The sequence below is a fragment of the Magallana gigas genome, chromosome 6 (genome assembly GCF_963853765.1).
Source record: "Magallana gigas chromosome 6, xbMagGiga1.1, whole genome shotgun sequence".
NCBI classification, from domain to species: Eukaryota; Metazoa; Mollusca; class Bivalvia; order Ostreida; family Ostreidae; genus Magallana; species Magallana gigas.
Window position 1 is genome coordinate 32,534,645 of NC_088858.1, and position 12,749 is coordinate 32,547,393.

The window sequence follows — 12,749 nt, forward strand, 5'->3', positions numbered from 1 at the left end:
AGGATAATAATGAATTATTGACATGATAATCTGTATAGCCTTCATAGAACTCAGCAGCAGTGCCAGATTTTGGTGGATTTTACTATTACAAATGATCAATAATTACAGGATATATATTTAATTAGTACAATTGACACCATCTTCTTTTATATTATGCATAAAATAGAAATCTTTTTTCAATATCTTCTCAAATACATTTTCTTTTCTTTCATGACACATACAAGAACGAAAACAAAAATTCACATATTAATTCATAAAGGTTTTAGATACACATAAGTGATGTAAGTGGTCCATATACTATTGTATATAACATGTAACGCCTAAACGGTACATGAAGACTGACATGAGGTAGAAATTTTCACTCTGAAATTAGCAAACTATTACTATTGTCTGAGACTCTCTATCCAAAACCCATCTACATGCAAATGAAAGTCTGCAATAGCTGTAGAAGTCCTGTTTAATTTGCTTAATATGGACCAGAGAGTTAGAAGTGTCCATCTGATAGATTCTGCGGATGATTGATGAACTAAAAGGGGGTCTTATTACTCCCTCCTAGGAATTCAAGAGTTGCTAGATCGATACCACCATCACCAAATATGTGTCAGCTGAAACTTGTCAGATGCAGCATTTATATATATATATATATAGACATGGTCCTTAATGAACAGGAAGTAACTATCGTTTAAGTTTGTCCTTACGAAAATAACACATCTGTTAGTTATATAATGTTCCTACATTCAATTGTATAATGCAATGAATACTTATGCAATTTATTGTATGTATAAATGTAGGACAAGATTGAAAGAAAAGTTAGCTTTATATTATTTTTCATGAATTTCCTCTTGTTAATGCGCATTTAAGTTTTGGGTAGCTGACAAAGTATTAAAATGTTTACAGATTATACTTTTTTCATCAAATGATTTGTGTAATACCTTGATATCAATGGCAACTTTAATTACCTTTTATATCTAGATAAGTAAGAAATAAGTAATATTAGCAGAACATTTTTATACATTTCAGCAAAAAAGATGTGAATACTGCAGCCAGATAGGTTGTGTATTAGGAAGATCGTTTAGTTTTTAAGATAGGATAAGGAAATATTTTTCAAGGCTTGAGTCAATAGCTTGTTCATATCTGCTCTGACAACAAGGAAATGAGATAGAGTCTTCCCCAACCGCTATCTCCATCTAGATCGAAGGAGTAGCAATCTTTAGTAAATTCACTTTCGATTAAATCTTGACAGCTGCTGTAAACAATAGCTCCTCTAATCCCACCACAGAAAGAGAGAATCAGTGTATAAACCACTAGCTGCTACAGTTGATCTCTGTTCAGCCAGGCCACTGCAAAAAAAAAAAAAGAAAAAAAATTAAAAAATAGGGAGAGTTCTGTTAGTAAATAAGAAATGTCTGTCTTTGAAGGAGCACATTATGTTGAAGTACTCCCAATCGGCTTCAAAGAACCGAAAAACAGATAAAGTGTACTGGAATAAATTGTGTCTACTTGAACCTGACAACTACATGAGATTTTCTGTGTAGCCCTCCGTGTCTGACCGATGCCAGATTCCCCGTATTGATCTGCTTGTTGTTGTTGTGGTATCTGTCGTCTTCCCGACTTATGAATTATTCCAGCAATTGGTCCTGCTGTAAGTCTGTGTTTTCTTGTGTACTAGCTGGTACTTGCAGCTGGAAATTGCTCTTAAATGTTTTCTTATTGCTGTGGGGAAATCTTTGTGTAGAAGTGTCAATGAATGTTGTGAATCTTGTCAGGGACATATCAGAACTTGTGTGTTTGTGAAAGGATTACCTCCATGCATGGCGATGTAATTGCACCGTTATAGGCACAGGTATAAAATTGATTATATTTAAAAAAAAAAAAAATCTATGTGCATAATTGTGGATTGTTAAATGTTTAAATGAACTCTTTATGCAGAGCATTTAAAACGAGTTCCTATTTTTCATTGTTATATCCTGCTCATTTACCCGGCCACACATTGCAGAAGCCAGGTAATGGAGAGGGGGACCCATGTGTATATGAATGTGTATACAGTACCTGGTGGGTCACACAGCAAACAAATGGGTATATAGTCACTCATGTTAGGTACACAGTGACAATTCGCAGGGCTATTTGTAGCACTGTCTATTACCCCCAGGAATTTACAGACACGTGTTGATTGAGATAAAACATTGTGTAGTTCAGGAACAGGGATTTGTTCATGTATGTACCATGTAAGTTTTTTTTTTTTTTAGGTAGGTGAACCATATGAAGTGAAAGAATGTACTTGGTAATTGATAGCAGGTTAAGGTTGCTTGGCCAAAACAATTGACTATTGTTCTCTGATTGTATGCATTGATAATATGCAATTGATAAAAGTACACATGTTAAAAAAGTTTTTGTGCAGAGACAGACAATATTTGAGCCCTTAGGAAACCATAATGCTGCAGGTTAATTTGCACAGAAGATAGCCATGTAAACTGCAGTGTGTATAATTTTGTATGAGAACAGGAAGTGGCCATCTCCGCTATTGTAAAATTTTGTCGAGTTATTTTGAACACTTCATATTTTGTGGTAAATTAGAGGAGACACAGGAACCTTGAAGCTTACTGCATAGAGTGGATCTGTCAGAATCCAGAATGCCTTGAAACTAACAGTGCTTATATTACTGCTATATAGCTAAGGGTTAGATTGTGAATGAGCATTTTATAGAGGGAGGGGTAGAGTTGGGAATAAAGAGTCTTATTTCATGGATATTCTTTTGCTTGATAGCTCACGGTATTCATATTTTTTTCTTTTTTAATGAAAAATATTGCAATGCGATATTTGTCTAAAAATGTGTTTGGTATTGAGAACATTTAAGGGGCAGTTGTGGATTTTTGATCTGCCAGATAATGGTTTTAATTACCATAATAGGAAACAGAACATGGAATCTGCTGTCTTTGTGGTTGAGGTCTGATTTCTTTACAGGAGAAAACAGAGATGTGTCGTGAGGGAATGCGATGATTAACTCTGTCAGCGTGAACTTACCTGACATGAAATGCAACCAAATATAGTGTGAAAATGGTTATACTGCTAGTCAAAATGATTACATCACTACCAAACAAACACCATAGCAGATCCACGGGGCATATCATTTTGATACATAAAGATTAGAGATGTCAGATATGTTTGGTAGATGATGAGAGAGATTATCATTATTATATAGCTGGGATTAACAGGGTGGACAAATGAGTTTACATGTAGTACTACAACAAGAAAACAGTTGTGTACATCAAAATAGACCAATGTACAAACAAACAAATTTATTAATGTTTGTTTGCTAATTAGAGGAGTGGAAGATTTCAGTGTTTGTATATGGGTAGTTTACCTATATGTTATCCTCCCTGTAAACGATGCTGTTATCAGATTCCTCAGAACTCTTTGTTTACCTCTGTATAATACATTGTACTTTGATGGACAGAATCAACAAAAATGGCAGGCATGTTTTTGTTCCATTTAAATTCCTGCTTAACTGCAATGATATATGATTATACTTGGAAGAAGGAGAAGAAAAAAAAATCATTTTTTAAAAGCGTGGGTAATGCAGAAATGTAAATCATGGTAAGACTGCAGATGACTTAGCAGTCTCATTAATTATGTGATATGCAAATGAGTTGTAAAAGTAAGAACTGCTGGTTTATAAATATAATCTTCTTATAGATCTAAAGCTATAATCAGTGCTTTAAAAAACGTAGGAAAGCCCTTCCTTATGTTTTGTCAATGCATGCTTCACACATTTTAGCCCTTTGTAATATGTTATTGCAATTCGAGACATAAAATACATGTGGATTTGTATTGAGGTGTGTACATTTGTTCATGTTTTTATTGAATATAGAAATTATATATGAAGGTTTCTCTGTCTGACTTTTAAAAAATATTAAGATTTTTCTGATCGTTATTCATATATCTATTTTCAGCATTCAATATGGTGTTAAAGAAACGTTTAACCTGCTGGATTTTAAATTCCCACAACACAGAACCATGAAAAAGCTGGGACAGGCATGGGGAAAGGGAATGTCTACGCATTTGAAAAAAGGAATTAGATTTAAACGAGTCTTGCTTGTAAGAAAAAGTGTACCACAATGACTGACCACGAGACTCTGGCTCTGCAGACAACTTCCACCGTCTGTCCGACCAATCACGTTGGACTGGTGAGAAGGACAAGCATGGAAACGTACATGGTGCGCATTTATCCCGGTCCGTTATACGACTGCGATTACACCTCCGTGGAGGCCGAGAAATGTACAGTTGCTGCTGATATTCTCAAAGTGGCTGTGAAAAAGCTCCAGCTCGGAAATCCAGATAAATATGAACTAGCTGAAGTGTTGTCATCCGGAGGACAGTTGTGTAAGGAACGGAGACTGGAACCGATGGAGAATCCGGTACGGATTATGTTACTGTGGCCAAAAATGGCCGGGGGCAATGTGCCTGCATATAAGTTTTTCCTCAGAAGAAAAGACAATGAAAGTGTTAATAGAACTTCATCGTGGCGGGAAATTTCAAGTGATTCAAGCCGTGTGGATTCTTTTCTCATGACATTCCTCAGACAGCCAACCAACAATAAGGAATATCCAGATTTATGCAACCTTCCGGATTTAAATGAGATGACATTGTTGGACAACATCAGAAACCGATTCCAACACTCACACATCTATACATATGTAGGATCAATTCTTATAGCTGTGAACCCTTTTAAATTTTTCCCTATCTACAATCCCAAATATGTGAAAATGTACCAAAACAAACGGTTGGGGGAACTACCCCCGCACATCTTTGCAATTGCGGATGCAGCTTTTTACACCATGCTCCGCAAGAAGAAAAATCAGTGCATTGTGATATCGGGAGAATCGGGGTCCGGTAAAACGGAGAGCACCAATCTCCTTCTGCATCACCTGACGGCATTGAGTCAGAAAGGATCGCATGGAAGTGGGGTGGAACAAACAATTCTGGGAGCGGGCCCTGTTCTAGAGGTAAGCTTTCAGGACATGCAATTGTATAACCTCTTTCTGAATTTTGTAATTTCTGAAGACAGAAGGCCTCCTTAATCTAATCACAACAGAGAATCCCATGTTTTGTCATACAAGTAGCCACCAGCCCTGGGATGCATTTTTTTTTAATTGTATATATGACATTGGAACTAACTTTGTTAGTGTAAAGAGTGGCCATCCAGTGTGGCGTGTCAGTTTGGATGATGTTGTTGTGATCTTAAAGAAAGTTCCAGGAGGTTTCTCTGTACTTCCTCTGTTCTTTACCATCTCTGCTATATTATCATTAGGTGCAAATATTGAATGCTTTTCAGTGCTCTCATAACTTACAGATTTAATGCAATTGGGTGGAGTACTCTCATAACTTACAGATTTAATATAATGGGGTATTGACTTTAAATCAAGCGAATAATCATTTTTAGCTAAATATATATCTGCAAGTACCAGATCTTTATAAGTGAAAGTATAGACATGATCCATTAACATGAGTGAACAAGTAGGTAATATATAAAGACTTGATTAGTGGAGCCACTAAGCAGGTGGGTGGATGAAGGTGCATTCAGGTGCTGCATGCATGCAGAGATACTTCCATCAGGGTACAAGTTGTGCTGTACCAGTAACTGTGTCAAAACTTCAGATGTACACGAGATGTAGATGTACATGTACCAGATTGACATCGAGAAGATGAGCCCACTGTGTGCTGTTCTTATATATATAGCTGGCCTGATGTTTCCTGCCACAGAGAGGACAGGAGATAAAACCTTGTCGTTGTCAGGAAGGATACACAGCTGACTCATGGCAACCAGCCATAGGGGAAGAGAGACACCTCATCCCAATCACTACCACTTTTAAGTCACCAGGGGGGTGTTTTGTTCAGCTTTGTTAATATATAGTAATCCTATTTCTGTTGTGTCATCAGTTTTTCTGGATCAGTTTGAGTCTACAGGTTGTTGAGTAGTGGCCTTGTTAGAAGAATGGTATTAGCGTCCTTGTATAAATGTTTGGCTGTAATTGCGTGAATACTGTTTATCCTGTCTAGAACAAATGATTGGAGTGACAATGTGAATATTTACATAAACATGCATTATACAAATGTCCTGCCTCGTACAGGTGGTATGGTAATTTGGAGGAGAGAGGAATGTGGCATGTGTTTATATATATAACAAGTTTTAAAGATACATGTTATGTTAAAACACAGAATGTATAATGTCTGCAGGTATATCTTCATCTTCATGTAAACTTCTTACAGAGTTCTATAAATCAACGTAAAGAGATGATACATATATGATACATATATACTGAACATTCTCATTCTTTAAGTTAAATGTTGGGTGTAGAGATTCCAAGGAAAAACTCATAAGCACAACCAGTAATTTTTTTTTTTTTTTTTTTTTTAAACTTTGCTCATGTTAGAATGCAAATTCAACTCTAAAAGTATTATTATATAATAGTAAGTGGTAAGATGTATTTATAAAGAGCAAGTATATATACGGAACAACAGGATGACAGCAAAAACACACTATAAAAGATGTCAACAGTTGACTTAACACCTGGAAAAAGTCCCTCAAATTAACAGGAAATTTTTTGATAATGAAAGATATAATGATATATAAACTGTATAAATGTCAAATAAGGGAACAATTTGCAGTTTGGGGATAAAAAATGAATATCTAAAATAATTATTCCAGTAAGTAACAACAAAAGCCCCTGCGGGATTCGAACTCGGGAAGTACTGATCACAAGTCCTACACTTTATCCACTCGGCTATGGAGAAAGTTACATGTTTCAGTCCATAAAATCCTTTTAATAAAACGAAATGTCATTTCAATCAGCGGTCAGCCATTTTTTGATGATGTGTTATTCAACCTTAAGATAGATTTCCTTTCTGAACAGTAAATTTTTGCATCAGCTCAACTTATTGTGGGCAAGACTCAATTTCTAAGATTTGTTTTGATGCTTTTTCATCAAGCACCCTTTAATGCTCTCATGTAGTGAAAGGGCAGTATTTCAGGATTTAGAACGATTTGCTGGGATAACATAAGGAGCTTATCTTTTGCCTGCACTGTTTTCTCTGCTCATCTCCTCAGCTCTCGGTAAGAATTCAATACTGTTTTTATCTGAGCCAGCAAGCATCTAAAGCTGGTGAGGATGATATTATTGGGACGAAAACACTGATAAATTTACGAGAGAAAAAGTGATTTATTTATGCGAAATGTGGGGAATGCATTATGCTTTTCCATGTTGAAAAGATAAAGTACTGTCAATCAGGTATACTTGGGAAGATAAAGGGGCGAACGCTGGGGGACGGAGGAATTTCTTAATTAAGATGCTGGAAGTGACAACATCAGAGCATTTTCGCTGTACACAAGATCTTTTACATTACAACATCTTAGAAACAGCTGTTACTTGATGTTGATGCCTTTATTAATTTTGCAAACATGTTAGATATATGGCCATGCACTTGAAATTAGTCATTTTTTTGCAACGGACTGTAGAGCCATTACCCATGTAAACAAAGGATGGTACAGAGATAGACTGTTGCAATAGTACACTTTGATAATGCTATATATGCCAGAAACTATTTTATAGCTAAACATAAAGTGTTACTCCACTTTGTCGAGTAAATATTTAATAAAAATAGAATTCATGACAAAATGATGTAAATTGATTTTTTGGAGAGGTTAATATCTGAAGAAAAAAAATACATACAAACAGTTTCCAATACAATATTAAAGCTGATTTATGAAGCATTTTTGTAAATGACAAGGTATATATCAATTTTAACAAGACAGTGGTCTTTCTGTCAAACATCTTTTTCATTCTTGACCATTTAGTGGAATATTATGCTGTGAATAAAATCGTAAATAAACAGGACATTGTTTAACTTGACCAGCATTCGGTATTTGTGTCATGCTTTGCATTTACCAACTTGTAATGTACTTCTAATATTAGTTTACTTCAAAATAGTTGATGGCTCAGTACAATATCTGGCGAATTATTGTTGAAATGGTTGGTCTTTGAGCAAATAAACCACCACCTCTGGAAGCAGAAGAACAAAGAAAACAGATTAAGAAAAAGAGAGAAAAAGAGAAAGAGTTTATCCAGATGTCACTTTTAGAAAATCAAAGTTTCAGTCTTGTGTAATGCAAAACAAATGAAGGATGATTTTAACAGCAGAGAAAGGTGTTTTATCTGGCTAGATACCAGGCCTGGTAGAGGAGCTCATCACAAAAAGAATGGATGGGGTTAGATGTCGGGAAACTCAAGCCCCAAATATTTTGAAAGCTCATAAGTTAGTGAAGTCAAAGTTGTTGGCAGTTGGATATACCTACATAAAAACCCCAGTCTTCTCTTATCCATATTGATTGGGTTGAATATCAACCTTGTCATTTTTAACGTCATGAAGAAAGGCTTTTTTTTGGAGAGAATGTTTACTGTCAGATCTTCTCATACATGTGAGATTATGTTTATAAGTAGATATGAGAGAGAGAGAGAGAGAGAGAGAGAGAGAGAGAGAGAGAGAGAGAGAGAGAGAGAGAGAGAGAGAGAGAGAGAGAGAGAGAGAGAGAGAGAGAGAGAGAGAGATTGAGATTTCTCTATATAAGGGTAAATTCATATAGGGTACATGTAATTCTATATTCCTGAATGTGATTCAGAATACACAATGAAAGATTATAAGGTCAACTGGTTCCATTGAATTGGGACTGGTTGATCTGTGGTTCTGTTCATGGGATTAACAATGACTAGGTAAATACTGTCACTTTTATTTCATGCAGATAAAGCCCATCCATTGATACCTGCGGTGTAAGTTACCCCCTAATAAACCAACCTTGAAATTTCCCATTGAGACTCATCAGATTAAAGTACACCTTAGAACTAGTTCAGAAAAGCTATGCATTAATAGACCAGACACTATTTTGTCTTGTTTGCAAAATTAGGTGGAAAATCTTGGCCAGCAGTGACAAGTTTTGCCTCTTCAATTCTCTGCATTCCACTAGGCATAGATTTGATTAGTGTGAAATGAATAACGGCACACATCTATAGCTAATTTTTTTTCTTTGCTACGAGTTAAAGAGGCCTGCTGTAGTTGATCATCTGAACCACCCACACACGTAGGGCCATAAAACTAGCCTTGTTGTGAATCACAGCGAAAAATGACCCAGTGATACATAAACAGCCATAGACTTTAAGGCTGTTCAAGGCTACACTTCATGTTATTACAATACATATCTAAGAAAACAAGAAGGACTAAACATTTAAAACTTCAGCCTTATTACATTAAAAAATATTTCTTACATGTATTACAGGTACTTTTTTTTATTGAAGGATATAAACGATCACATTGTTATTCAATTTTTACAATATTTTTTTTTTTAGATTTCTGATAAGTCAGTGTTATTAAGGAAGTAAACCCAGTCCCCGGTTGTTTTTTTGTTTGTGTAACATGGAGGAAATACGCCACGAGAGCCATAGGAAGGGACTTAAAGGTGGAAAAGATTGTAAACTTGGTCATTCTTTCAGTCATGGTTAGAGCTGAGCTGACCTGTAAAGGGCAGTGGCAAATCCTAGCCCTGCAGAGTCAACTTGTAATGTGTTTATGATGTCTTATGTAGTGTTACAACAGAAACACTTGTCTAACACATTAAATCTGTGGCTTAGCTTTGGGTATTGTAATAAGGAAGATCACCACTTTGTATACAGTATAATTGTTGTACATAAGGCTGGTTTTTTACATTACATTTTTTACATTACAATTGAGGCTAGTAACACTTGTAAATAACAATTTCTTGTTTACTTATTTGGTTACAGTATGATAATATACATGTAAAATGCCAATTTCAGTTACTGGTATTTTGGACATGCACATGTATACTTTTATAAGACCCTTCTGCAGAATACTAGTATTAAATTAGTGCTACTCTGGAGTGGTAATTCTTAGTACCGGTATGTAAATCATTGACTAGATTACTCTACACATAATACTTATGTGACCGTTGAAAGATGCCAGGAATTTGACCCCAGCCATAGTGAAATATTTTGAAAGGTCAATGGTTTATATATTGATGTGAGCAATGGCCTGCCCCCTGTGACTGACCTCTGTACCCCTGGGGCACCTGCTGCTAGTAGCATGCAGTTTATGAGGTGCGATAACACAGCTCTGCTGTTGTGTATTGCTGTCAGTTGACACCTTGCTATGAGTTATAATGTCCCTAGCCGACCTTTGTTATTGATAATCTTGGCTCCCCCAGGCTGCAGTGTGTCAACTTGATGCTGATTAGGGGCCTCATGTCCCGAAATGATCAAATTTGTCTTCCTTGTAATTGTAACCCTCTCAGGTTATTTTTTGGTCATGCAGTCGATTCGGACCGTATGTTCTGGAAAATGTTATGGAATGTAATGAAAAGATATAATATCCCTTGGACCAGTATTTCAATGTTGGAAAATTGATGTGTTTTTACCAGAGGTTGTCTTTGCTTTTTTGATGAAGAAAAACATTTTCTGAATTCTGTTTTTCTAATGAACTTGCTAATATGACTGAAGATTTTCAAAATATTGTAAATTATATGACTGTGTATAAAATCTTTTGTAAAGTAACAGTCATGTCTTGGAAGTGAAAATGGCTTGTTCAGGAGATGAGTTTTACACAGTGGAGGGAGAGGAGTGTAGTGCCTTAGAGCCTGTGGGTGAGCTGCTGGTAGTGTGGAGGGATGCCTGTGGACTGGTGGTCCTACTGCTGTCCAGTGTCAGTGTGACGGTCACTCTGTCAGCTTCCTGTTGCACTGTGGGTACACCTTTATTGAGACGGTTCATGCAACGTACATTTGAAAACGTGCATTAAAGCAGATTCTCTTTTTATCCATAGCAGTATTTATGTATAGTGACTGTAGAAAAACATTGTAGTATTATTGAGCATCAATATCCAGAATATGTTTCTTGACAAAAACACATTTGAAGTGAGTTGGAGGTTCCCAGCCACTGTTTCATTATACATGTATGTACTATTTTACCTCGAACTGTGATCTTGACTGTCTGTTTCTCAAATTTGTTGAGTGTGAGGTAATGAGGTTTGACTGTATATTGATTCTGACAATCATTGGATCTAGCTAGAACATGTTGGTTAGACAGGTTTAACTGTGTAACAATACTGGGAATCTATCTCATCATTTGCAGGTTGAAACATTTCAGGGTCATTGACTCGTGTCTAGATCGAATGCAATGTTCACACCTTGTAGTTTAGACAATGTTAGACATAAAATCAGAGATCGGTTTTATTGACAGTCAGAAAAGAAGTCTCTGTATTTGTAGGTCCTCAATTCAGATGTAAAGGGAGAAAAAGAGTTTTCAAATCAAATGTATTAATATTGTACAATGTACAAAACATGTATTAGAAATGTCATATTGTGTCTGTAATGGCTAATTAATATGAATTTGCACACAAATTTTTGGTAAGATTTTTCACAATAGAAAATTGGCAAGCATTTGTTCAATCATATTTCATAATGGAGAAACTCCTCTCATCTTTTGTTATTTGATCTTTTGTAGGCCTTTGGAAATGCCAAAACAGTTCACAATGATAATTCCAGTAGGTTTGGAAAGTTCATCCAGGTCAACTACAAAGAAAATGGAATGGTCCATGGGTAAGAAATTCTTTATAGTGTATCGTAGCTCAAATTAAGCTTGTTCAACTACCAGTGCTTCAAGTTGTAGTGCAGGGCTGCATTTTCCAAAAGAACTTACGACAAAGTTGTAAATATTTACAGCCTCGTAAAATGATCTTAAAAGAACAAAATTGGCATAAAACTATTTGTTTACAAATATTTCAATTCCCATAATTATATTTTTCAGTCATAAGAATAAATCGTTGATTAGTAGATGATTAATTAGCATTCATTAATTTGGTTGTTAGTTCTCTTGTAAACCTCAGCCCAATATTTTATTTAAAATAAAGCTTAAATTCAGCAGGTTGGCATTGAAGCTCATTACATGGGTATAACAATTATAGGGTACTTCGAGTCTTCAAGAGCTAAAAAGTAAATGGATTGTGAAGTTTCATCTGCTTGGAAAGATCAACTTTAGAATGAATTTTTGGGTATCCCCACTACCATGATGAATAAGCCCCCTTCCTCCCAAAAAATAATTGTATTAAAACCTGATCCCTGAAATGACATCCCCACCAAACGGAAATTGATCGTATGTACACCTACTTATGATAAGTTGCTGTGATGATTTTGCAAAATGTTTATAGCAAAAGTACAACTGTATACTTCGATTCATAATGATAAATTCTGATATGTTTATTTCACACCACTGTTAATCTCACTGGTTTTTATACTATCAGTAAATAAAAGCTATCACTACCATTTGAGATAAGGAAAAAGCAATGAACTAAATTTTGCATTTTTGCTCAACTCCAAGACATAGTTTAAAAAATTTTATTATGAAGTATGCTTTGCTGGCAGCAAAATTGTGTAACTTGATTCGCCTAGATATACTACTGGGAAATAGATACATACAATAGATATACCGGTATACATGTAGACACACCCTGAGTATCAAGGAATTTTAGTACAATATACTTAAAAAGTACTATTAAACACTACAAATTATCGAGGAATCTTAGTACAATTTACTTAAAAAGTATTAAGAGTTACAAAATATCATAAAAACTTATGAAAAAAATGATATTGAGCTGAATTTTTTTTTGTTTTACACATTTTAAATACATTGCAC

At 35.4% G+C, this 12,749-nt stretch overlaps 1 protein-coding gene across 18 annotated transcripts in view; it reads left to right on the forward strand.

Annotated features, from left to right (window-relative positions):
• The window catches only part of LOC105320816 (unconventional myosin-IXb), a 51,461-nt gene that overhangs the window by 1,323 nt on the left and 37,389 nt on the right, over positions 1–12,749 (forward strand). For 15 of the 18 annotated variants that reach the window (XM_066087411.1, XM_066087416.1, XM_066087403.1 and 12 more), the window contains exons 2-3: positions 3,951–5,003; positions 11,562–11,656. In XM_066087411.1, coding sequence (XP_065943483.1) covers positions 4,116–5,003; positions 11,562–11,656 — 983 coding nt within the window. In that variant the 5' untranslated portion in view covers positions 3,951–4,115. Of the gene's footprint in view, positions 1–1,668; positions 1,844–2,078; positions 2,226–3,950; positions 5,004–11,561; positions 11,657–12,749 lie in introns of those variants that run through there. The other 3 variants (XM_066087404.1, XM_066087406.1, XM_066087405.1) reach the window with 3 other exon arrangements.